At 39.4% G+C, this 27,973-nt stretch overlaps 1 protein-coding gene across 2 annotated transcripts in view; it reads left to right on the top strand.

Annotated features, from left to right (window-relative positions):
* CLC-E (chloride channel E) overlaps positions 1–27,973 on the top strand; it is a 123,070-nt gene that overhangs the window by 50,533 nt on the left and 44,564 nt on the right. For both annotated transcript variants that reach the window (XM_090016989.1, XM_090016988.1), the window contains exons 3-4: positions 8,277–8,477; positions 8,635–9,101. In XM_090016989.1, coding sequence (XP_089873115.1) covers positions 8,277–8,477; positions 8,635–9,101 — 668 coding nt within the window. The remainder of the gene's footprint in view (positions 1–8,276; positions 8,478–8,634; positions 9,102–27,973) is intronic.

Here is a 27,973-nt window from a genome sequence, read left to right as displayed (position 1 = left end):
ACATATTATCATATCATATAAAATCAAATACGACAGTGTATCATATTATGTGACATCAAAACAGAGTTTCCCAACATTCTCCCCCTTTTTGATGATGACAAAATATGCTCCCCCTGTCAAAAAGACATTATGCATAGAAATAATAATATTATAAAATATTGAAAAATGTTTAAAGAGAGTATTTCTCCAATAATAGAGACAGGTTTTCTCCCCCTTTGTCATAGACAAAAAGGAAGGGATCAGAGTAAGAGAGTTATTACAGACCAATAATAAATATTACAGTTCAAAAAAAATAAGTTTATTCCGAAGGTGGAGTAGGTTGATGTGTTCGGGCGTGACGATCCGGTTGAAGGGTTTGGAGAGTCTGCTGCAACAAGGCTTGATTGCGAAGGATACGATCCTGAGAACGCTGGATATCCATGATGGCAGAGAAGTAATCAAAGTTGGATGTTAGATCTTCTTCATCAGAGCCGGGAGGGTGCAGGGACCTTAGATTGAAGGACGTAGCATTGAGAATCTGAGAGGGATAGAGAATATCTTCATTTTGAAGGGGAACTTTGAAGTATTTTAAAATGGGAGTTATAAAACACCCGAAAAGAAGAGGCTGACAGTTTTGATAGCGAATGAAAAGGTTGAAAATAATGGAGGACCAATTTATCTGAGTGGAAGAAAAAAGTGCATAGATAAAGAGAGAGATTTTTCTTGGCACTAATCCCTTACGTGGAGGCTTGGGATAGATATTGTGGAGAAGAATCTGGGCAAGTAGCTGAGCATGAGGTTGGAGATTCCTCATGTGCCAGGGAAGGTGTGTGTAGTGGGTACAGAGAAGAATTTTTCGAAGCACTGAGCGGTCGAGTGGTACGATGTTGTTGAGGTCTGTGCCGATGGAAGGAAGGTTTAGAATTCTACCTAGGTCGGAAGCATCGAAGAAAATCAGCTTTTCTCGGACTTTATTGGTGATGGAAGTTTGCTCATGATCAGAGGAAAAATTTGTGTAGAATAGTCGAACGAGTTCAGGATAGTAGGCAGCTTGGGATGAAGATCCTAGTAGGTGTTTGAGTTCGGGGAGAGATCTGTCTAGGTCAAATAACATGCAGTCTTCATAGTGAACCAACTCACCTTCATGAATTGGGCGAGAGCAAAGTAAGTTGTAGTCGTGAAAAAGATCTGGATACCTTAGATCGACGGCAGTGATTACCTTGTTTGAGGAGGAAGCCATTGCAAAAGGAGTTGAGAGAGTAGGAACGAGTTTGAAAGTATGTATGAAAATAGTGGGATACGAATGGTATTGGTGAGGAATGAACCAATCGATTAAATAGAAGAAAGAAAATAATTGTGATAAGAATTGAATGACAATGGAAGTGAATGATTTTTGGATTGTAGTTTGAATAAGGAAATTCGTGAGTTGTAAGTTAAGGGGCTTGTGAATGACAAATCAAATCAATGGTGGAAGATAGTGTATTATATTGGTATGTATGTTAAGAAGGACATAGTTTTGAACAAATATACTATGGGAGAGTTTATCGAGTAGTGAGAAGTGTCATGAATTGAGTATGGGGTGTCATATTGAAGAGAGTGAATGAGTCAAAAAAAATTAAAAGACTTCGTGAAGATCATGTAAGAATAGAGTGAAGAAAATATTGGCCTAATAAAACAAACAACTTTTTCTACATGATATTACTTTATGTGGAAGCATTCCAAATTCGTGAAGAGTGATTTTGGAATAAGACAAACAATGATAAGTGAGTGAGAGGCAATAATTTGTTATTTAAGAAGTATATATTTTGATATGCGTGGAAGAAGAATGAATAGACATAAAGAAGGGTGATACGGATATGTAGAGAAATGAGAGTGGTCATAAAGGACAACAATCACTTGATGTTAGATATGATATGTATGACATAAAGTGGAGGGACAAGAAATAACGTTTTGCTTAAGGACAAGGTTTTAATGAATCTCGATTTGAGAGAGATATAAAATATATGAGAGAGTCATGGTCACGGATGGAAAGGTACTTCGTATAATGTAGAGAGAGAGAGAGAGATAATAAAAGGGCGTTACTTGTAGTACTAATGTCGAAAAAGAGAGTTTGAAGGGATGATAATAGATTATACTTAAGCTATGAAATAACCGATGATATAGTAAAAATTTACGTGAAATATAATAACTACATCTTTAGAAGAAGGTAAAAAGAACAAAAAAAAAATAATCATTTGATTTTGACTAAAATTTGAAAAGCAAGATTTCTCATAAAATAATATGTTATTATGTTGAAGGTGAACCAACTTATCGTAAGAGAAGTTTTCACAAAAGGACAAAAATAATAAAGAGGTTATGAGATGAGTGATGTGACCAATGTCATGATAGCTTTTACTTTAATATAATTAGTTCTTATGGATATGACTGAAAGGAGATAGGACAATGAGTCATTATGGATGTGTACTTGAAAGATGACAAGTTGAAAGACATAAAGAATGTATCTTATAAGAGTTTTAGAGTATACGTGAATATGGAAACCTAGTTTGACTAACAAAAATCGATAAGAAAAAAAACTTTTAAAATAAGATTTTAACATAACTTATAAGAAGTATTAATTATAATAAGTGTGATTAATTTATAAGTCACTTAGTTTGCATATTCCTAGTTCTCTTCTAATTCGTGTAAAATATTTATGTTTCAATGGTTTGGTGAATATGTCTGCTAACTGTTGATTGGTGGGTATGAATTCGAGTTTAATTATGTTGTTTAAGACTTGTTCTCTTAAGAAGTGGTGTCTTATTTGAATGTGCTTAGTTCGTGTCTTATTTGAATGAGTATGTAATATGCAATATACATGTTCCTGAAGGTTCTGTTACATATGACTCTAAAGAAGAAAAAAATCTTCATCTTGAGGTAGCCGATCTCTTCAGTTGATCTTTAGGAATGTATGGCTCATCAAGCTTTTTCTTCAAGGAGTATGATTGCACCATAGTTGTACTTGAACAGGAAGTCTCCATCCTTTTTGGGTGAGATATCCTTGCATCAAATACTCGTTAGATTTATGGCAAAACATATTCAGTCATAATATAACATTTTTCAAGAGGACATATTATCATATCATATAAAATCAAATACGACAGTGTATCATATTATGTGACATCAAAACAGAGTTTCCCAACAGAATCTGCATGCCCTTCTCACTCATGTGGCCTAATCGACTGTGCCACAAATCAATAAAAGAGTCCTCAGTTGTATTCAACTGTCCCTTGTATACCTTGCCTTGCATCTTGTAAAGAGTACAACATCTCTTTCCTCTGGCCTGAACCAATGACCCGCTGCTGAGTTTCCACTGTCCTTGGCTAAAAACACTGTTTCTGCCATCTTCATCAAGCTTTCCTACTGAAAGCAAATTCAACCTCAGGTCTGGAACATGTCTGACATCCTTGAGCACCAACATGTACCCAAGACTGGTCTGGAGATGAATATCTCCAAAACCTACAATTTCTGACGTTTCTGTGTTTCCCATTCGGACAACACCAAAATTACCGGTCCTGTATGTACTGAAATATTCTCTCTGTGGTGTGGCATGGTACGAGGCTCCTGTGTCTATGACCCAATCTGTATCCTGACATATACAGATACATGGATCATTAGTAGTAGACAAAATCACAAGCTCACCTTCAACTGTGGCTGTGGTACCTTCTTTGGTTTCTGATGATTCTGTCTCTTTCCCTTTTTTCTAGATTTTTCTTTGGCTCTTTGCACTGATTCTGGAAGTGCCCTTTCTTTCCACAATTGTAGCAAGTGATGTCCTTCCTTGACCTGGACTTGCTCCTATATCTGCGGTCATTTTTCCTGTCCTTTGACCGACCCCTGCCTTTGGATGAACTCACCATCAATCCTTCACCAGAATCCTCATTTGGTGATGGTCTTCTCCTAATTTCATTGGAAATGAGCGTACCTGTGACCTCTTCCATATCCAATGTTTCTTTTCCATAAATTATGGTTGTCACAATATGCTCATAAGATGGTGACAATGAGGTTAGTAACAATAAAGCTTTATCCTCATCTTCAAGTTTAACATCCAAACTAAACAGACCAGCAATAATCTTATTAAACACACTGAGATGGTCAAGAATGTGAGTACCTTTCTTCATACGAAGACTATAAAGTTGTTTCTTGAGGTGTAACTTGTTGGACAAGTTCTTGGTCATGTAGAGGCTCTCTAGCCGCAACCACAATCCCGTTGCTGTCCTCTCTTCCATCACGTTACACATGACTTCATCTGATAGACACAACTCAATCACACCAGCAGCCCTCAAGTCAAGATCATCCCATTCATCATCGGTCATGCTTTCTGGCTTATTCGCCTTCCCGACAAGAGCCTTGTGCAACCCTTGCTGTGCAAGTAGAGCTTTCACCCTTTTTTGCCATAAGGAAAAGTTTCTTTTGCCATCAAACCTCTCCACCTCAAACTTAGAGCTAACTGACTTAGAAGACATGATTTTCCACGAACCAGCTCTGGTACCACTTGTAGAGAAATAAAGATAACAAAAATATGCGGAAGCAATATAGGATCTAACAAAGGCACAATCAAATCACAACACAAGGGTTTACGTGGTTCGGTCAACACGACCTACATCCACGGGGCACGAAGAGAATAATTCACTATAATGAAAGTAGAGAGTACAATGTAGAGAGTACAACGTCCAATAGCTTGCCCAAAGCTAAAGATAATAACAACAAAGAAAACACAGGAAGAAATGAATACAAGATTACCTCTCGGTTGCACAACCCGAGTTAAAGCCCACACCACAACCAACACCTCTCTCTGAGGATCAATGCGTGGTGACGAACCTTCTTCCTTCATTTTCTTCTTTCTACTCTCTCTCTCTTACTTCTTCTCTCTCTGCACACTGCACACAGCCACTCTACCCTTCTCCTCTACCTAGCACAGAGCCTCTACACCCCTATTTATAGATGGCATAGAGTCTTCTAGATATGAACCTCCTAGAAGTGAGCCTTCTAGACTCATTTCAGAAACCGAAGGGGTTTTAACCCTTCAACTTCCTGATGAATGGGAGTTAGGTGGCTATTCCACTTCCCCACATCATTAAATGAGGAGATAGGGCTAACCCTTCAACTTCTTCTGCATTAATGACAAGTGGGTGGCTAATCCTCTTCCCCATACCATTAATGAGGGATAGGGCTGGACCCAACATTCAAGTCCGATCAACATCCAGAAACAACATGTATTCAGGTTTGATGAGCACCCAAAAGCAATGTATTGTAACAGGAAAACAAATTTCTATTTATAATAGTCTATGACAACTTAGATAACAGTCCACCACAATATACTTGTCATCAAATCAGTAGTCCATCAACACATATACGAGATCAGGTTTGATAACATCATAAAACAAATTCCACAACAAGTCTGATAAGCTTGCATTCACATGACATATGGGCCAATTTGATCAGACTGCACCCAAACCCAATAGTGCCGATCTGACCAGCCCCACAAAAAATATAAAACTATACCAGTCGGCAAGCCTGATCAGTCTGCCCATAATGCATACAGGGCAGATCTGATCAAACTGCTATTATGATGGAATCGGGAACCTGAATGAGACCAAAACTAATATCTAAACAGTTTACAAATCCATTTTCTTGAGCATGAACAATAAAATCAGCATGAGCCAAAAATCGGCAGGGCAATATATATATATTCAGCAAAGAAAGGCTACGTGTAGAAATCGACAGCATGTATTTTTTTCATGTAAATCTAAGAATAAATTGATGTTGAATACATTCTTAAACATGAAAAATCATTGGCACACTCACATCAAACCAAAAATACATGAAATCGTGAATCAAGGCATATGTTTATACATCTTTTTGAATCAGATTTTCCTTATTCCATCAAAAATTTCACATAAACCTGATTTTAAACTCTTTCTCCCCCTACGAATCTAGAGAGGAACCCGTACCTGAAATCGGATATGGAAAAAGATCGAAAACAACATATGATCCGTGAGAAAGATGAATCTCTCCCTCCTTTCTCTTCTTCTTCTCTTTTCTTCCTTTCCTTTCTTTCTCTCTTTCTTTCTTTTCTTTCTTTTCCCTTTTTCCTTCTCTCTCTCTCTAGAAAATGAGATCTAGAGAGAGAGAGGAGTTAGACCCCTTATATAATTTTTTTTAGGTCTTCTAGAGAGGGGGTGATGTCCCCTCTAGAGGCCTCTCATATGGGTAGAGTTCTACCATATGTAGAACTCTACCTTCTACTTTCTTATCTATTTAGATCTTATTTTTTTTTAATTTTATTTAAATTAATATTCTTAAGGAATATTCCAAGGGGGTTCTAGAAGCTCATATGGGGTAGAGTTCTTCCTCAGGTACGGGGTTCTAGAAGCTCATATGGGGTATAACTCTACCTCATTCTTATTCTATTTTAAAGTTGTTTTTAAACTTTAAATTCAAAGTAGCTTTAAAATTGCCATGAATGAATTTCAGATCCAGATTTGGATCCAAGATCCAAATCCATATGGATTCAACCTGCACCAGATCCTAGTCAATATGGATCCTAGACTGGGTCCAGATCTTATCAACTTTGATCAAATGGAGTGGATCTAGTCTGTTCCAATCCAAAAAAAGGTAAAAATAGAGGCGGGTCATTTTTGAAAAATGTGATTTTCGGACCAACCGTAACCCAATTTTAGAAAAACAAGGCACCAACATTCTCAGAATTACGAGACACATTTAGCTGTATACTTACCTGATTTTTGCCTCCGAATTTTGCCTGAATTTAACTTGAATTTTGCTCGTTTTTTGCTTGAACTTGAAAGTTAAAAAAAAATTTCTCAAATATTAATTGTATCATTTAGGTCTTTTCAGTGGACTCTGGGCCACGCCCAGACGCAGTTGACGTCACCTATATTTAAGGATATTTTTCACGATTTTTATCATATTCATTAAATATTTAGCCAAAATTTCATAATTTTCGAAGTTATAAATCATAGAAAAACACACGATATTATATTTATCTTCTAATCTTAATTTTGCATTAACAACTTTTGGTGTATCAACCTTTTTATCATCAGAAATTGCAGATTTGACAATAATATCTGCAACCAGTTTCATTTGAGACAACACATATCCTTGAGGAGAACAAGCCACTTCAATACCTAGAAAATACCTTAGAAAACCAAGGTCAAACATATCAAAATGTTTCTTAAGAATATTTTTAATTTGATCAATTCTCTTTTTCATATCATCCACATATAATAAGAGTATGATAATATCAGTGCCTGCACTTTTGACAAAAAGTGCAATGTCAGTATAACAAGATTTATAATCCAAGTTTAGCATTACATTGCTAAACCTATCGTACCAATCTTTGGGGGCTTGTTTAAGCCCATACAAAGCGTTCCTTAATCGAAAAACTTTTCCTCTCTCGATGTCAAGACCGAGAGGAGGATCTATGTATACTACCTCATTTAGGTCACCATTCAAAAAGACATTCTTAACATCAAGTTGGTAAATGGACCACTTTCTAATAGATGCTAAGGCAATAAGTGTCCTAACATTAGTCATACAGGCTACGAGAGCAAATGTCTCTTCATAGTCTATTTCATACTCTTGGGAATAACCTTTGGCTACTAACTTAGCCTTAGATGAATTAGTGCTTGTGTACTTTATTTGTATTTGTGTTGATTTTTATTAGGATCTCTTTTGTATTTCCGCTTGTTTCATTACAATAATAGTATACCATGGGATTTTGGAAAAGGGGGAAAAAGACCTAAACAACACTAGAATATGAATAGCTGCATTCAGAGAATATGATATGGAAATGCTAATTATGATGCTTAAAGTAAGTTACACTTCTAGTTGCAGAGACTTACTGGTCTATGTTTCATATGATCTGATCATTGCATGATTGAGTCCACAATATAACCCATTTGTGGATGTTTGCTTTTCCATTTTTATGGATCTATCAGGAATGCTCCCATAGCCATACTTATCTAACTGTTACTCCTTAAGCAGAAGTTTCAAGGTTATTTTGGTGAACATCCTTATTTTCACTATATCTATGAATGAAGTGCCAAAAGTTTAAAGTGGAAGAATTAGTGGTCATTACATGCCTGACTGTATGATACCAACTGGGGGTTCTAGTGATTGATGTGCACCTAACTTTGGATATGTTAGTCTTTCTTGCATAGGCTTTTGTCAGCTTCAACTTAGGAACAGCCAACAGACATGTTTTTCAAAACTGAGTGGGAAATTCATCTGTTTCTCAGGATTCAATGCGGCTGTTGCTGGTTGCTTTTTTGCTGTTGAGTCCGTTTTGTGGCCATCGCCAGCAGATTCTACATCATCACTTACAAATACAACATCAATGGTGATTCTAAGTGCAGTAATTGCATCAGTAGTTTCTGAAGTTGGTCTTGGCTCAGCACCAGCTTTCATTGTTCCTGATTATGACTTCCGATCTCCGGCTGGTATGCTCATGACTCCTTAACTTCCTGAAGATTCACTACTGAAAGTTATCACAGACTTTTTTCAGTACCATTGCAGCATTTTCATTCAGCCCTGTTTCTTCTATATGTTTTTTTTTTCAAAAAGAAATGTGAAAACATTTTGGGAACCTATGTCCAGAACTTCCACTGTATCTTGTATTGGGTCTCATATGTGGAGTGGTCTCTGCAACCTTAGCAAAGTGCACATCATATGCACTCTCTGCTGTTGAAACATTTAGAAGGAACACAAATATACCAGCTGCTGTATTTCCTATCATTGGTGGCATATCAGTTGGAACTATTGCCCTTGTATATCCCGAAGTTCTTTATTGGGGTTTTGAGAATGTTGATATTTTACTTGAATCAAGACCATTTATCAAAGGTCTTTCGGAAGATCAATTGCTTCAGCTGGTTGTGGCAAAAATTATAGCAACTTCATTGAGCCGTGCATCAGGATTGGTGGGTGGTTACTATGCACCATCACTTTTCATCGGTGCAGCAACAGGCACCGCATATGGAAAAATCACTGGCTACATGATCTCACATTCTGATCCTATGCTCCATCTCTCTGCTTTGGAAGTGGCATCTCCCCAAGCATATGGATTGGTAATTTTTATATTGTAAAGTTGTTTAAATCCCTTGTATAAGATAGTTTGGTGTGTGTTGAAAGACCTCTCAGTGGGCCCGAAACATTTGAGAGAAGCTTACCTATGTCAAATGTGATTGTGTTAAACTTTTAGTGTGTATGAGGATTTGCAGAATTGACATTTTTTTCATTCCTCGTTTCCTTTTTTGAGAAAAATATGACCCAATCTTGTTTTCATTTTTTTTCTCATGATGTTTTGCATGATTCTGTGAATCATGATTTAGTAATGACCCACTTCCCAACCAAATAAAACATGGATTTAGAATTCACACATTCATAGAAGTTCTTCAATATATTAAATAGTAGCTACTTGTTGACAGAAGTTCTTGAATATATGATTAATAGCTTCCTGGGGAATTTATGTGATTGTTTAAACTAAGTTGACGTACTGACTCAGCTGGGTCAACCTAGTTGTTGACTCAATCTGCATATATCTGGCTTCAATTTTGTTTCTGTCTGATATGGTTGTCTACAATTGATGCTGTGTTTACAAAGTATGAAGAAAAATATCGAAGTTTTTGTTGTATTTGTGCTTGAACTTTCACTGAGGTACACCTTTTGCTATTTCCTATTGTTTGCTACTTTGAAAATCTTGAATCGGGAGTCACAAATTTACAGTCCTGATAGTTGATTTTGAAATTTGTATGCTATGCATGGCCACAAAATGTGGATTCCTTTTCACATTGTAGTTAAAAAATGTGAACTTACATAGGTGCTCATGAAATATCAAGTCTTGTAAAGAAATGAGAGCCTTCAAATACAAACAAAAATGTCCACTAATGGATACAAAATGGACAAGCACCAAAGAGGGCCACTATGGGCACACTCACAAAACCCACAAAGGGCACACACACAAAGAAAGCTCGAGATTTAAAATATTATCTTCATTAAAATGCTCATAAGTATGCAAGAAGCATACTTGAAAAGTGGGGTTTAACCCACTGTCACCCATATCGCCGATATTTTGAAAATATCACGATACTATCAGCTATTACAAGGTAGTCGATAATATCGGGAACATATCACTATATTTTCAAAATATTACCAGAAACAAAATATCACGATATGTTTTGAGAAAAATTCTTTTTTTATTATTTTAAGTTTGCAATTCCTTTTTTTGTTTCTTTTATATTTTAAAACCTTTAAAACATGTTTCTTTATATTTTTGAAAGAAAAACAATGCAAAACTCATATTTTCTTAGCTTTTTTGGTTGTTATTTATATTTTTTCAATTTTTTAAACTCCCAAGATTTTCTTGAGATATTCCCGTGATTTATCAACTTTTGAAAATCTCTTCGAGAAATACCCTCACCAAGAAATTACCTTTAACGATACAGGTGACTATCGCTTAACCCCTTTATATACAAGCCAAGAGGCCAAAATGGTAGCCGTTGGACTAGCTCCAACGGCTAGTCAACCTTTAAGTTGACCCCAAAAAGGAAATAAAAATATATATATAAACAAAAAATAAAAATATAGAATAGATACAATACATATATATATATATAACTATATATGTATACTAATACATATATATCCATAAGTATGTATATATTATGCACATTTTAACACTCTCCCTCAAACTTATGGTAGAATGACTGAAAGTTTGCTAAAAAGGAAGTGAAATCTAGGAGCTGAGAGTGGTTTAGTAAGAATTTGTCAATTGGTATTTCGAGGTGACATAGGGCAGATCAACGTTGCCTTGAAGATACTCCTCTCGTACATAGTGACAATCTATTTCAATGTACTTTGTTCTCTTGTGAAACGTATGATTGCTGATAATTTAGATAACACTCTTATTGTCACAACACATCTTCGTAACTCAGTTTATATGAATTTTCATGTCAGCCAACAAATTTTCCAGCTGGACCACTTCCATAGTAGTAGTAGCCATGACCCTGTATTAAGCTTCAGTTGATGAAAATGAGATATTTTGTTGCATTTTACACCTCCACGAGATCAGAGACTCACCTAGAAAAACATAAAAATGCGTGGTTGAGTGTCTATCTTTGGGATCACCTCTCCAGTTTGCATCAGTATAAGTAATTAAATCTATTGCAGATGAAGAAGACATAAAAAGGCCTCGAGATATAGACATTTTAATATATCTAATGACTCGCAAAACTGCTCTCATGTGGACATATGTAAGAGCATGCTGAAATTGATGAGCAATGTAAACAACGTGAGCTATTTCTGATCTAGTAATTGTCAGATAAGAGAGTGCTCCAATTAGTTGTTGATAGTGTGTTGGATCTTCAAGGGACTCTTCATTATCAATTTTCATTTTGACATTAGTAACTTCAGGAGTATCAACTCTCTTATCATCTGTGATTCAAGACCTGAAAATAATATCAGAAACAAATTTAGACTGAGATAACAGGTACCCTCTAGGGGAATAAGCAACTTCAATCCCTATAAAGTATCTTAATAAACACAAATTAGTCATTTCAAAATTAATTAAGAATTCTTTTAATATTTTCAACTCTCTGTTTATCTTCTTCAGTGATAATCATGTCATCCACGTATATGAGTAAAATGACAATACCTGCATCAGTAAAGCAAGATCTAAAACCAATATCAAGCATTTACTAAATCTATCATACCATGCCTTTGGCACTTGTTTCAAACCATAAAATGTCTTTTTTAACCAAAGAGCCTTTCTTTTAGGAATGCTTATACCAGGTGGTGCCTCCTATTAAAAATGTAATCCTTATATACATATATATTAGTATATATATAGAGAGATACATATACATATATATTATATATATATGTATACGTATCTTTATATATATATACTAATATATATATTTATTTTAGTCATAATACCCGAAAAGGGTATTTCTGTAATTTTTGTCATTTCTCGTTTTACGCATATTCCACTTAGGAATATGATTGTAATTCTTTTTTTACTTTTTTTTTTAATCTTTTTTTTCATTTTTTTTCTTTTGTGGTTTTCGTGCCACATTGGGAGGCTCCCCAAAAGAGTCATTGGGGAGCCCCCAACGGTCACAATTGTGACCGTTAGGGGATCCCAACGACTCCTTTGGGAGCCCCCAAGGTGGCTTCCTTTTGAGGTGTATATATAGGGGTGTTCCCCATTGTAATTTCATTAAGGCTTGAGTGACTCAAGCTTCTCTTTTTCATTCAATATATTGTTACATGCATTTGTGCATGTTTGCATTATTTTACGCCTTTGTGCATATTTGTTCAAGTGTGGTTTGAGTGCATTTGTGCACATCTTTTGTGAAGTATTAGTGCTTGTATATGCATATTGTCTCTTTGTAGACATTTTTACATGGTATCAAAGCTTGGTCAAAGATTGAAGATCGTGTGATTCTTTGTTTTTCAGGTGCCTCGAAAAACGTGCCTTTGACTTCTTGGAGATTGGAATGGGGGCCTCTCTTCTTTCAATATTTTAGAAGTTTCCTACATCAAGTAAGACCTAAAATCTTATTGCGGCACATGATTTTTTCTCTATTCTCTTCTCTCTAATGGGCGAAAAAGACTCATTTCTCTCTTGGCTTCAAGTTGAATGGCTCAAACTATCATGTTTGGGCCGGGAACATGGAAGCTCACATAAAAGGTAAAGGTCTTTGGGGATACGTTCTTGGTTCTATATCGGAACCCGAACCCGAACCAAAGATTACTTTGGTAGAAAAAGGTGAAATTAAAATCCTCGTAGGAGAAGAAAGAAGAAGAGCTCTTGAAGAATATTCCAAGAAACATGAGGAATAAGAAATGAAAAATTTCAAGATTCTTTCTTGGATTTTTTCATCGGTTGAAATTAAGATCAATGCCAATATTATTAAATTCAAAAAAGCATCGGAAGCTTGGCATTATCTTGAGAAAATATTCACGTCAAGAGACTTGTCTCACAAGTACTATCTCCAAAAAGGGCTTTGACCCTTCAACAAAATAAAATGTCTATAAGGGAATATTTTACGGAATTATCATCCATATGGGATGAACTCGCCATGCTTGAGCCTAAATGGAGTGGAGAAGCCATTGAGCTTAGATACAAACAATTAGAAGATGACCATTTTTTTAATTTTTTGAATAGGCTTAGACCCGAGTTCGAGCAAATTCGGTCTGCTCTTCTCTCCTCTTTTGTTTCCCCCTCACTTGAAGATGTCATTACAAAGCTTAGTGGAGAGGAAATGTGTATGAATACTTGCAAAAACAATCTGAGTGTTCTTGCAACGTAAACTAATGAAGAAAGTGATGCCGTTAATGCCGTTTCAAGACCGGGGAACAATGTTTGAACTTATAAGCCTCCTCACTTCAAACATCAAAATCAAGGATCAAGTGGTCAAGGAGGAAGAAAGGACTACAGCAAAATTGTGTGTCATTTTTGTAAGGAATTTGGGCACATCAAACCTGTTTGCCCAAAATGGAAGAAGTTGCTTGCCATGGCCACCACATCTCAAAAGGAAGAAAATGTGACTCCCTCGAATGGAGCTCTTTCTCTACATCAGATCGTGAAAGTGCTTCAACCACTTCTTAAAGGAACTGTTTCTGGAGCCGCTACATCTACCTACTCTTTTCCTAGTAAGACCTCTTGGCTCTTAGATTCAGGTGCCTCTTTTCATATGTCCCCCAACATATGTTCTTTATCTGACTTTTTAAAGAATTCATTACCATCTTTTGTTTCAACTGTTGATGGCACTTCTCTTATCAAAGGAACTTGAAATTTTGAAGAATTTTTTTTTTATTCCTAAGATTAGATTTATTTCAAAACTAAATTTAAACTTGTTTTTTGTCTCTCAACTCTCGAATGGATGTGATATAAAATTCTCATCTGATAAATGCTGGATACAGGCCTGCCGGTCCGGGAAATTGATTGGGGAAGGCTCTCGAAAAGGAGATCTTTACTATGTGGACTTTCTTCAAATTCCAAAAGATTCTTTTTGTAACGACCCCAACTCATCCCCTTTGAAAATGCGGATTTTTTTTTTCTAAAACAGTGCGGAAAACTTCCCAGAGACCCGGGGTCCTCACAGTTCCAATTCCAACTGGATAGCCATAAACCACAAAAGAACTTGCAATTAACATCCATAAACTAACCATTAACTTTATTCATGAATTTAAAACTAATCTCAAAAATAAAGTGTCTGACTCAAGTAACCACTGATGACAATAAGCAAATAACAAGAACACTAGACTGAAAAACCAAAATAAAGAGCCACTCTGTCCACAAAGAAGACTGTCAAAACTCGTTGTGACTCTCGCGCCCCCGCAGTAGCTGTCGACTTCACTGATCACCTGTTCCTGCGAAAAACCAATGAAGTAGGGTGCCAGAATCGAAATCCTGAGCACAGCTACTTCTTAATGAAACAAGTGAGATAAAAAGTCAATATGAGATATCATGCAACAATTAAGGGAAATACATACAAGACAGTTTATAGCATTTGAGAATTTATTCATGCAACAATCATAAATGCTAAGCATGCAACAAGAATTAAACATTCAACACTTACCCTCATGTATTGAGTAAGGAAACCATTAAAGTATGCATGATCTAATGCATAACAGGAAAAATGCATGTCTTTTGTGCAATGCATGAATCATTTTATTGTCTTCCATTAAGTCTTTTGTTTCCTTATGCATGCCCTATTAAATGCATACAACTTTAAGTTTCTCTTTTTAATTACCGTTGCCCGCGGATACACCAAACGGGTACAAACCCCGAGGTCAAGTTAGGTTCCCAGGGTAGCTTAGCACACAATTTATATTTTATTACTGGGTTCCAACTTAGCCCTCGACCGAATCACCTTCGGAACATTAGACCTCCACATCTAATGTCGGGGACACAAGGAACACCCCACGCCCACAAGTGCCACTTCCTTGGTACCAAAAACAACAGTTGTGTCAAAACACACCACTCCCGGGTAAAGTGACAGACTCTCCCTAAAACCGTGGCCAGGAGAAGGAACCTCAATATCGGGTTCAGGAGATCAAAATTACGCACACAGAGTTTTGTATCCTCACAGTCTCCCCAAGACCGGATTTCTAAGATCCCCATTTTCCAGATGGGTGATCCCAGAAGGTATATTACACTGTGCTTTATTATTATTATTATTTTTAATTAATTTCTTAAGTTTTGCAACATCATATGCAAAAAAAGAAAGATAAAAGCTCGCATCTACCTCGCGAGAGCCATCACAGGACTCCGGCCTGTGGAAACATATAGAACAGTGCAATAAAGCTGAAATGTTAATAAAGCATGATCTTTGCAATGCATTGAAATGAGTAAGGGAAAAACATTTCCACAGCTCGGGTTTACCAAACCTTCGATGATTCATTTTGATCACCGAACCACTAATGCAAGAATCAATATCATATGTAATGTATGCAGTGGTCTTAACATGCCTGCAAGGTTTAGTCATATATGTATCAAATTAATTCATTGATAATGAACCTGAGATATGACATTCCCATATGCAAATTAAATTGCCCATGTGATACCCTTTTTTTCCGTGCATGGTATGCGCATGCATGCATCTTTATGCAATCATTGCCACATATGCTTTTAACCATGAATTGTATTGAGATGAACAAAGGAGCATTCAGGTATTTGTGTATATGCAACAACACATGTCAAATCCATCGATGTGTAAGTACTCAAAACAAACTTTATCATGGAGTAATGTGTAGGCATGTTCCAACAGATATGGAAATCAAAATTTCAAGTACATGACTCATTCTCAAAGTTTATCATGCGTCAAGAGATTTACAATTCTAAACTCTACTAATCACACAAACAAGCCCTGTTTTCATAAGCTAGCATGCTACAATACCCATATGAGAAAAGAAACATTTATGTATTTCACAGCCCAGCCCACCCTGTCGGCTGGGCCTGACAGCACATTCACAGGCCCAGCTGGGTCTGTGTAGGTTGTCAAGAAAACCCCAGCTATGCAGAAAAATACATATATAAAAATTTGTTTCCAATGCCCAAGGCTCCAAGTCAGTCCCCAATCGACTGGGTCGACTGGGCCTGCCCCGGTCCTGCCAAAACTAGTACCGCACCCAGCCAATCACTTGGCTGGGCCTGTCGGCTCAGCCAGCAGCTGGCAGTCAGCCGAGAGCCACTTGGCTGGCTGCCAGCCAGCCAATCCAACAACCGATACTTCAAACAAAACAGATTTCAAAGTTTTAGTTTTATTTATTTATTATATTTTTTTTTTGAAAGGACAATGCCCAGCCCAGCCGACCCTGTCGGCTGGGTCCACCAGCATGTACACAGGCCCAGTTTGGGCCTGCGTATGCTGTCAAAAAGAACAACAACATAACTGTTACAAGAAAACTGATTTTTTTTTTTTTATAAATGTTTTTGTTACAACCCTGCCCAGCCCAACTGACCTTGTTGGCTGGGCTTAACAACATATACACAGGCCCAGTGTGGGCCTGTGTATGCTGTCAACAACAACAGCATAAAAATTTTATTTACGCAAAACTGCCTGCTAAAATATCATGTGTTTTTTTTTGTAAAAGGGGAAAACACCCAGCCCAGCCGACCATGTCGGCTGGGTCCAAAAGCATACACACAGGTCTAGTTTGGACCTGTGTAGGCTGTCAAAAACGACAGCAAAACCTACCCCACAAAAACTGGTTTTTTTATTACTGCATAAAACTTTGTTTTTTTTTCTTTTAGAGAACACACACCTGCCCCAGCCGACCCTGTCGGCTGGGTCCAACAGCATGTACACAGGTCCAGTTTGGACCTGTGTATGCTGTCAACAACAACAGCACCACTGATCACAAAAACTGAATTTTCTTTTTAAAGAAGATACCCAGCCCAGCCGACCCTGTCGGCTGGGTCCAAAACATGTACACAGGTCCAGATTGGACCTGTGTATGCTGTAAAAAACAACAGCAAAACACCTATTTTGCAAAACTGCCCCCTAGTATATCATATATATATCTATATATATATATTTTTTCTGAAACAACAAAAATACAGCATATGCGAAACAGAATAACGGTGAAAATCGAGGGTCCACTGTTCCTCTATGGACTTCCATCAAAAGATGTATGAAAAATCTAATCTTTACCCTATTTCTCAATCGTTTCAAGAAGGAGTACCCGTACCTTTTTGAAAAACAAAGGAGAATAGAGGCTGTGGAGGGCGTGTGGGCTGAGCTTCGAAGCTTCCAACCTCCTCTTCTACCTCCTTCACTCTTCCTTGCTTTCTCCTCTTTCTCTCTCTCTCTCCTGTTTTTTTTTCTCCAGCCAAAAGAAAAAGAAAGGGCTGCCGCCCCCCCTTCCTTCTCCTATTTAAAGCTGGAAACTCTTAAGAGAGTTTCCAGATTTGGTTCTCCCACATTAGGGAGTTTCCAAAATTTCTTGGACTCCTCTCTAACAAAAATTTATTGTTGACTTATTGACCTACCTTACTTAAAAGGTAGGGAAACCTCTAAACCCCTTCTTATTAGGGAAGAGGGTTAACCCTAAACCCTCTTAACTCTATTCCCGAAATTAATAAAAATCATTAATTTAATAAATATATTTTTTTGAATTTACTTATTACTAGGTATTCAAAAGTTCCCAAAATTGGTCATGTTGACCCTGAAGACTTTTTATATAATAATAACCCCAATTTAAAGCTCCCAGCTGAATTTAAAGTCATAAAAATGTTAAGCTTGGATTTTGGATCGGATCCGGATCCAAGATCCAAACCCATACTCATACAAAATTTGGATTAGGACTTGGATCAACTCCAGATTTTTATAGGACCTAACTAGGACCCAAATCCATAAAAAATTTGGATCCTACACCTTGGATTCAATCCGATCCAATTTCGGATCCGTTTCAACAAACCGCTAAAATTTTAGAAAAACGTAATTTCTGGGCCAACCGGAACTCGGATTTGAAAAAGTAAAATACCATTGCGTTTAGAATTTCGAGACGCATCCAATGATATATTACATGAATATCAAATTCCGAATTTCGCCCGAAAATAACCCGAATGTCGCTTGAATTTCGCTTGAATTTAAAGGTTGAAATTAAAACTCTTTGCCATACTTTGATTGGCTTGTCTAGACCCTGATGATAAGACTTGGGTTAAACCCAAACTCTAAGACCTTGGTCTAAAACTCGAGCCTCAAACGATTTTCCTACCAGACTTAGCCAAATTTCCAAGTTTTCATGAAGCGACTAAGATCTGAAAACACGAGATCTTACACTTTTTGTAATGTGTTGCATCACAAAGACATTAATGTATGGCACAAAAGACTTGGTCACCCCAATGTCAAAAAAATTTTGTATCTTCCGTTTGCCAAACACTTATGTAAAGAAAATTTTGTTTGTAATGATTGCACACTTGGAAAAATGAGAAGTTTGCCATATTATCAAATATCCATGTTTACTACAAAACCTTTTGAACTTATTCATTCAGATATTTGGGGATCAATACCCATTATTTCAAAAGGAGGGTTCTCCTATTATGTGATATTTGTGAATGATTTCTCTAGATATACTTGGATATATTTCCTCAAATATAAACACGAGGTTTTTGCAATATTTAAATCTTATCATATGATGATTAAGAATCAATTTGATGAAAATTTAAAAATTCTTAGAACAGATTCTTGGGGAGAATATCTTTCAAATGATTTTAAAAGTTATCTTGAGAAATATGGGATAAATCATCAAAAATCCTGCCCCAAAACACCCAAATAAAATGGTTTGGCCGAAAGGAAACATAGGCACATTATTGAGACAACAAGAACCCTTCTCATTTCCCAAAATATCCCAAAAAGATTTTGGGCCGAAGCTGCCCTTGCATCTGTCTATCTTATCAACCATCTTTCATCCAAAAACTTGGGTAAAATTTCACCATTTGAAATTTTGTATAAAAAGATCCTGATTATAGTAGGTTAAGGGTTTTTGGGTGCAAATGTTTTATTTTGACAGATAAAAATGATAAACTTTCTCCTAAAGTCATTCCATGTGCCTTCCTTGGGTATTCCGAGACTCAAAAAGGATTTCGCTGCTACGATGTTAAGAATGATAAGTTATATGTGTCTAAAAAAGTAAGCTTTCTAGAAAATGTTAGTGGGTTTGAAAAATCCGAATCTCATGAAGAAACTATGGATTATTCTTTTTTATTTGATCTTTTATCAAGGGATGATGACATTAGTGATGAGGAATCCACACCAAGTGAAAATGAAGTAGAAGAGAATGTCAATCCTCCTCAGCCTTTTATCTATCATGAAGCTGATGATAGATCTTCTAGGGAACCTGTTGTATACAGACATAGAGACCAAAGCAGTTTCAAAAGTGCTATAGAAAAATATAGTTAGCCTAGTGAAACAATTACTTTGGGTGAAAGCTCTCAAAGAACTGAAAGAAATAGGAGACCTCCTTCTAGATTCATATCTTATGACTCATTTTCTCCCAAACACAGAGCGTGCCTTAGTGCCATACACTCATGCGTTGAGCCCAAAATTTTTGAAGAAGCCAAAAAGATGAATGAATGGGTAGAAGCCATGGAAAATGAACTAAGAACTCTTAGGAAAGCTAGAACATGGGAGTTTCAGGATCTTCCTAAAGGAAAGAAAAGTATAGGATGTAGGGGGTTTTTAAAGTCAAGACCATGAGTGATGAAACTCTTGAAAGATATAAGGCACGTCTAGTTGCTAAGGGATATGGACAAGAATATGTGGTAGATTATGATGAAACATTTTACAGTTAGATGCCTTATTACCATCGCCTCAATTAAAAAATGGAACATTTATCAAATGGATGTTAAAAATGCTTTCTTAAATGGAGATTTAAATGAAGAAGTTTATATGACTGCTCCTCCTGGAATGGATTGCCCTAACGGTAAAGTTATCCGTTTACGAAAAGCTCTTTATTGTCTAAAACAAGCTCCCAAAGCTTGGTATGACTGATTTAACAACTTAATGATAGAAAATGGATTTGTCTCATGCTATACTGACACTGCCTTATTTATAAAGAAATCTGATGCAAGAATTGTAATCTTGTTGCTATATGTTGATGACATGTTAATTAAAGCTGATGATATCAAGAGAATTAAAAAAATTAAGTTTGCGCTAACTGAAAAATTTGAAATGTCAGACTTAGGTTTTCTGACATACTTTCTGGGCATTGAAGTTGCTTTCTCTCATAGAGGATATTTTTTATCCCAAACTAAGCTTGCTTGTGAGATAATTGACAGGTCAGGCATTATTGATGACAAAATTTGTGAAACACCCAAAGTTGTTGGATCCAAGATGAGGATCGATGATGAGATTATTTTGGATAATCCTACTCCTTACAGACAGCTAGTTGGGTCATTGATGTATCTTAGCATCACTAGGCCTGATATATCTCATGCAATTCATATTGTAAGTCAATTCCAACATGCTCCTACATCGGTTCACATGAGTGTAGTCCTTCGAATCATTCGATATATAAAGGGAACAACAAATAAGGGAGTATTTTTTTCTTCATCCTCTGAATTAAATTTAATTGCGTATACTGACTCTGATTGGGGAGGTGATGTAATAACCCGACAAAAAAAAATGTTTGGATCCGGATCCGGATCCGGACCCGAAAGGGAGGCACCGCCTCCGTGTCTTTTGAAGACAGCGAGGCAGGGGTTTCAAAGAGAACCCACGCCCCCTTCTTCCTCTCTCGTTCTCTCTCCCCGACTTGACTCTGCACTCTCTGTCGCTGGAGACCTCCCTCCGCCGCCGCCGTTGCTGCCACCTGCGACCTCCCTCCACCGTCGCCGCTGCCGGCCATCTCCTTCCCTCTCTCTGCTACGAAGGCGCCGACGACCCACCACCACCGCCTTCCGCTCCGGCGACCCCCAGGTACGCACCCACCTCCCCTCCTCTTTTCTTTTCCTTCCGCTTCTTCTTCTTCTCCGTGAGAGATCGACCGACAGGGGGGCAGAGCCCCCTACCGTCGCCTCTCATTGGCAGGGGGTTACCCCCTGCCTTTCTCAGGATCGGCCTACGGGGGGGCTGAGCCCCCTGTCGTCGGCAGGGGGACTCCTCCCTGTCTCTCTCTTTGGGTCGACTGACAGGGCGGCGGAGACCCCTGTCGTCGCCATTCGTCGGCAGGGGGCTCCGCTCCCCCTGTCCCTCTTGTTTCGCCGATAGGGAGCGGAGCTCCCTGTGTCGGCCCTCCTTTTCGGCAGGGGCTTCTGCCCTCTGCCTTTTGTGGATTTCTCGGCAGGGGCGGAGCCCCTACCTCTTCGTGGTTCTTCCGGCAGAGGAGGGGCTCGCCCCCCTCCTCTCTGTCCTCTCTGTTCCCTCTGTTCGGCAGGGGAGCGGTCGAGCCCCTCCTCCCTGCATCCCCTTTTGGAAGGGGAGGGGCTGAGCCCCTCCTTGCTCCCTATCATGGCAGGGGAGGGACTGAGCCCCCTCCCTGCTCTTTGTGTTGAGAGGGGAGGGGGTCGAGCCCCTCCCTGATTCTTGTTACGACAGGGGAGGGGCTGAGCCCCCTCCCTGCTCTTTGTTTTGACAGGGGAGGGGGTTGATCCCCTCCCTTCTCCTTGTTGCGGCAGGGGAGGGGGCCGAGCCCTCCCTGTGCCTCTTTTCTCGTTAGGCAGGGGCATCGGCGCTACCTTCGTTGTTTTTCGGCTGGCCGGGGCAAGCCCCCTTGCCTCGCTTTTCCCTAGCATCAGGCGGGCCTCCATTCGTTGTTGACAGACATGGGCCTTGACCCTGCCTCTCTTCTACTTTGTCAGGCAGGGGCGCAACCCTGCATGCCCTCGCTTTATGAGGGCAGGGGTGCAACCCCCTGCCTCCTCGGAGTCCGCTGACAACAAGTCAGCAGGGGATCGCAACCCCTGCTTCTTACGCTTATAGCAGGTGCGCATGTGCACGATGCCCCTGCCTCTGCTTCCCTTACGTCAGGACGACGATAGTGCCCTTGACTTTCTATTTTGGTATTAGCTTGCTAAGATCGTTACTTTTGCAGCTCGTACGACGGATCCTGCTCGCACTCCGCGACCCGAGTCGCCAATCGCGTACATCCGCAAACGACAGCAAGCTTGCAACTCTCAAAGGTAGGGGAAGATTGCATAGAAGACTTGGACAATTGAATTAAGTTCAATTAATTAAAAATGAACCATTAAATAAATAAATAAATAAATAAATATATATATATATATATATATATATATATATATATATATATATATATATATATATATATATATATATATATATATATATATATATATATATATATATATATATATTTATATGAGTACGCATTTAACTCGAGGACGCGGTTTCGCGATCCTTGTCCTTTACTTTGCCGTCGCGCAAAGGTTCTGCGTTGTACTCCTGCTTACAATTTTTACTTGCCGCTGCGCGTTGTGCCGAGGGTTTGCGTTGCACTTTTGCTTACCGCCTTTACTTTGCCGTTGCGCATCGCGCAAATGTTCTGCATTGCACTCTTGCTTACAGTTTTTACTTGCCGTTGCGCGTTGTGCCGAGGGTTTGCGTTACACTTTTGCTTACCGCCTTTACTTTGCCGTCCCGCTTTGCGTTTAGGCTCTTGCTTTTGCATATGTGTTGGTATTGCCTTGCTATTGCAGATGACGTGCAAGTTCTTGCTCTTTGCGTATGCCTTAAAGGCATCCTCGTGGAGGATGCAAGGGGCATTTACCACTCTCCCTCTTGCGACAAGAGTTCAGTCGGGAGCGAGCGACACATCCTCGTCTAAGGAGAGGGATACCTCGCAAGGATCCTGGCTTTTCGTGTGCGCAGTCCTGCAAAGTCGACTTGAGATTTTAGGGAGCTGCGTAAAAGCATCAAAGACTGCTCCAAATCGAAGCATTTGGAAGGATGTGACTGGCTGGTTCTGCTCGCCTTTTTGGCATATCTCGGGTGATCCCGAATTTGGGGTTCGAGCGAACTTCTTAGCGGGTGTTTTGTTGAGAAACCTGTATCCCGTCTATCGAGGTCGGTATCGAGTCATGCAAGACATGTAGATACCCCGATAGCGGATGTGATTCGAGATAATCACATGCATAATGTTGGCACAAGGTACTGCTGTTTCAAAAGATAAAGTAAAGTTGATAAACTTTACATCTTTGTGAAACACTTCTATTGAGGCTTCTATTGAGGAGCTATACCCCCTTCATCCTAGAGTACTTGTAGTCGTGCACGACACGTCTAGTACTGCGATGATCGGATGAGACGGTCGTGTGATCTCGAACAACGCTAAATGCAAAATGCTGTAATCACATAAATGGCCTCACATTCGCCTTCATAGGCAAGATGCTCGAGTGGTTTAAAGACCACAACATAGGATGGGTCATTAGTTAAACAACCCTTAACGCACCCATTCGCTTCTGGTTGTTCTGTCAAGGGAGAGGACATAGCAGTACAAAACTTCAATGGAAAGGTTGTTAACAACCACCCTACGGGCATTTGATCTGGCCTCCCCAGTCATTGGAGTTAGGGGAAAGGGGCTACATTAGTTAGCTCAACACTTCTGCAGAAGTTGGATGCATCCGTGGCACAACCTCCTTTGGGGAATCCTCTCTCGGCTAAAGCCGGCCCTTTAGGAGCGGAACCAACTAGCTATTCGGGTTATTGAAAATACATAGAATAACAGACGCCCGAACTAGTCTCAGTTGTTTCTACGTTTTGCCTGCCGTACTCGCAGACCAGTAATTATCGAAACATAAGGTCTGTTCACACTTGTCGTTGGGTCGTGAGATTCGCTTGCACTACGGATTCGCTTGCACTACGAATTCGCTTGCACTACTAATTCGCTTGCTTGCTCGGTAGTTCAGTATGCTACTCGTCGAGCTGTGCACGCCTGTCAAGGCGTTACTCTAGTTGGTTAAACTGCTTACGCAATTCTTTGCGCAGTAATAAGGAGCTTCTCATACTAGTTAAATGCTTATAATAATAACATTATGCTAGTTGCTACATATTAGCATGTGACTTGCTTTATCCCTTGCTCGAACTGTTTGGTGCTTATTGTAGCGTAGCACTTGTTGGCTTGCATCTCTTATGATTGATGTGATTGCATACAACTCGTAATCTACGAACTGGTGGCAACTAGGATTGATGTTGCTGCTTGTCTTATAAGTTGCTTATATATTGTGATATAACTGCTGCCATATGATTGCTTATGAATGGCTTGTGATGTAATGGTTTATGCCTCACGATTAATTTAATTACTTGTGGATGGATTGAGCCATTTTATGGTAATTGTATGTTTTACGAGCATTGTTATGAGTGCTCGTCTTATTACGGGTAGAGTTAGTTACTCTTCGCCCATAGAATCAACTGGATTGCCATATCTGCGTGTTCTCATGTGTCGTTTACGCATGCTTTGAGGTCCTATTTGAGGATTGTAATGTTCCTCGTGGCAATAACACGATGCGACTATATGCTTCTATGTGAAGTGATACGATGCATATTGCTGATATGCATGCTTGTGCCCATATTGTGGCTACTGACCCCGAGGCGGTCAATGGTTCAGAGCAGTCGATTAATGATGCATGTATCACTGAGTAGGGCGTCTGTCGAGGACCTGATCTCCAAAGGATTATCTGCGAGGGTGTGTATGATCAAGACCAGGTACCCGGCTAGAGTGGTAGATTCTCTGTGAGGATGTACACTGTCCACGAACGGGTAGCCGCAAAGGCGGTGAACTCCTGTGAGGAAGTGTATGGTCCAAGACCAGGTATACCATCTAGGGCAGAATTCCTTGTGAGGTTATACATTTTCCAGACCAGGTGATCCGACGTTAATCTTGTTGTTTGTATTAGTGGCTATCGACCCTGAGAACGGTCATTTGTGTTGATGCATGTATCGCAATGATTTTCATTAAATATGACATTTGTTGGGGACCCGCTTCCCAAAGGTTTCGCTGTGGAGGTATGTATGATCAAGATCAAGTGACCCGGCTAAAGCGGTAATATCTCTGTGAGGATGTACATTGTCCACGAACGGGTAACCGCGAAGTCGGTGAACTCCTGTGAGGAAGTGTATGGTCCAAGATCAGGTATACCCTCTAGGCAGTAATTCCTTGTCAGGTCGTATATCTCTCGGACCGAACGATTCGACGTGGATCTTGTGTTTTTGCTTACCATAAAAAGTTATGGTGAGCTGTGACGATCTCCTGAGATTGTTTGTGATAGCCAACTATGAATTCATAGTTTCGGCTTTCTGTTTTAGCATGATTACATGTAGGACTCAGATGTGAGAATCCGATCGTTAGCGATTTGAGTTAGTGATTATGTTTTGGACCTTCTACGGAAGGGTGAGCTTTTATGAGAAAGTATGACACCTTAGTGAGTCATAACAGGTGGCAATTGGCCGCATAAGGTTTTGAGAGATGAGAATAGATTAAGGCTGTTCAGGACAAAGCGTTTGTTAAAAGTAGTGAGTGACAAACGATGTCCTCATGGTGATTAGATGCAGAGACCTCGTTCTAGGAACAAGAACAAGCTTGTTGCGTAGTAGTTCACAGCTTACGATCAAATGGATCGTATGCTGCGTTGGTCAGTTGCACTGCTTACTTGCTTTGAACTGCTTACTGTTTGCACTACTTACGCATTTGCACTGCTGACTCGCTTGCACTACTTACTCGCTCACACTACTTATTCGCTTGTACTACTTACGCATTTGCACTATTCACCTGCTTGCATTGCTTACCTGTTTAACTGCATATCTACTTTAAACTGCGTAACCTACTGAGTTAAATGTACTTAATTCAGTTTCTTTTAGTCTCTCTTGTGCACCTACTAGTTTTTCGCGAAACTAACCCATTCTATGGGTACAGGTGATGATTAGGTACACTACGGGCGATGACGGGATTGCAAGATGACTTCAAGACTTCTTCTTCCTGCTCTTAGCTCGCGTCCTGGACGTTTGGGTTTGTATTGGATTTTCCTTAGGATATCCGAATCTTGTGAATTTTGGTTCTTTTAGCTAACGTGCCCAAAGTGTTCAGCTTGCCTTATGATTTTTCAAAAGAAAAATCTTTCGCTGATTTCATAAACAAACTCTGAAAGAAAGAGATATTTCTAGTCTCTTGCCTCTTTTTCTGAAAAGGTTCGCAAGTTTGAAATTTGGGGCGTTACAGGTGACCCTAATAATCGTCACTCCACCACTGGTTTCTGTATCTTTTTAGGTGAATCGCTGGTCTCTTGGAGGTGTAAGAAGCAACAAAAGGTCTTTTTGTCTTCTACCGAAGCTCAGTATAGAGCCATGACATCCACAACCATGGAAATAATATGGATTCGGCATCTGCTAGAAGATATGGGAGTTCATATTCGAGAATCAACAAAGTTATGTTGTGACAATAAGACTGCGATATATATTGCCAAAAATCATACCTTCCATGAGCGCACGAAGCACATAGAGATGGACTGCCACTATGTTCGGGAAGAATATTTAAAAAGAATCATCGATCTACCATATATGACATCGGAGTATCAACTAGCGGACTTCTTCACTAAGGCGCTTTGCTCCCCTCGTTTTCATTTTCTTTTGGGCAAACTTGCGGTTATCGCACCGTAAGTTTGAGGGGGGTGTTAAAAATGTAATCCTTATGTACGTATATATTAGTATATATATAGAGATACGTATATATATATATATATTATATATATATATATACTAATATATATATTTATTTTAGTCATAATTCCCGAAAAGGGTATTTTTGTAATTTCCCATTTTATGCATATTCCACTTAGGAATATGATTGTAAATTTTTTTTACTTTTTTATTTTTATCTTTTTTTCATTTTTTTCTTTTGTGGTTTTCTTGCCACATTGGGAGGCTCCCCAAAAGAGTCATTGGGGAGCCCCCAACGGTCACAATTGTGACCGTTGGGGGATCCCAACGACTCCTTTGGGAGCCCCCAAGGTGGCTCCCTTTTGAGGTGTATATATAGGGGTGTTCCCCCTTGTAATTTCATTAAGGCTTGAGTGACTCAAGCTTCTCTTTTTCATTATGCATGTTTGCATTATTTTACGCCTTTGTGCACATCTTTTGTGAAGTATTAGTACTTGTATGCGTATTGTCTCTTCGTAGACATTTTTACACCACCATGTATACTTCTTCAACAAGATCCCCATTAAGAAAAATATTTTTGACATCTAATTAGTTTATGGGCTAGTTCCTAATGGATGCAACTACTATATGAGTCCTAACATAATTTTGGTGTATATTGATGATATCATTATTATGGGAAGCTATGTCACAGGGACTCGGCAAAACAGATGCCGCACCCGCGTCGACGCGATGCGACGCGGGATCACGTGCGGGTGCGGCACCGGGTGCGGTCAACACGACCCTGGGTGCGGTCAACGCACCCAGGGTCATTTTTGTCCACAATTTTGGGCGAAAAAAAAAAATTTTCCCCCCGATGAAAAGGAGGAGGATTAGGGCAAAAATTTTTTTTGCCCTAATCTCTCCTCTCTCTCCCCCTGAGTTCGAGCTCTCCCATCGCCGCCCCAGCTCCGCCGCCCCCAGCTCCGCTGCCCCCAGCTCCGCCTCCCAGACTCCTCCTCTCCTTTCGCAGGTATGTCTCTCACTCTCTTCTTGGGTCGGCTGGGGAGGGGCCGAGCCCCCCCCCCCCCTTCTCTCGGTCTCTTGTTGGGTCGGCAGGGGAGGGGCTGAGCCTCCCCTGCTCCCTCGTTTTTCGGCACAAGAGGGGCCGAGCCCCTCCCCCATCTACCTCTTTTTTTGGGTCGACAGGGGAGGGGCCGATCCCCTCCCCTTTATGTTTTTCGTTTTTGGGTCTACAGGGGAGGGGCCGAGCCCCTCCCCTTTATGTTTTTCTTTTTTGGGTCGACAGGGGAGGGGCCGAGGTGGCTTGGTCTACCTACTTG

The sequence above is a fragment of the Nuphar pumila genome, chromosome 9, assembly GCF_984573655.1.
Source record: "Nuphar pumila chromosome 9, dmNupPumi1.hap1.1, whole genome shotgun sequence".
Lineage (NCBI taxonomy): Eukaryota > Viridiplantae > Streptophyta > Magnoliopsida > Nymphaeales > Nymphaeaceae > Nuphar > Nuphar pumila.
Note: the sequence above shows the minus strand (reverse complement) of the source record. Positions and strands in the feature narration are given on the sequence as shown.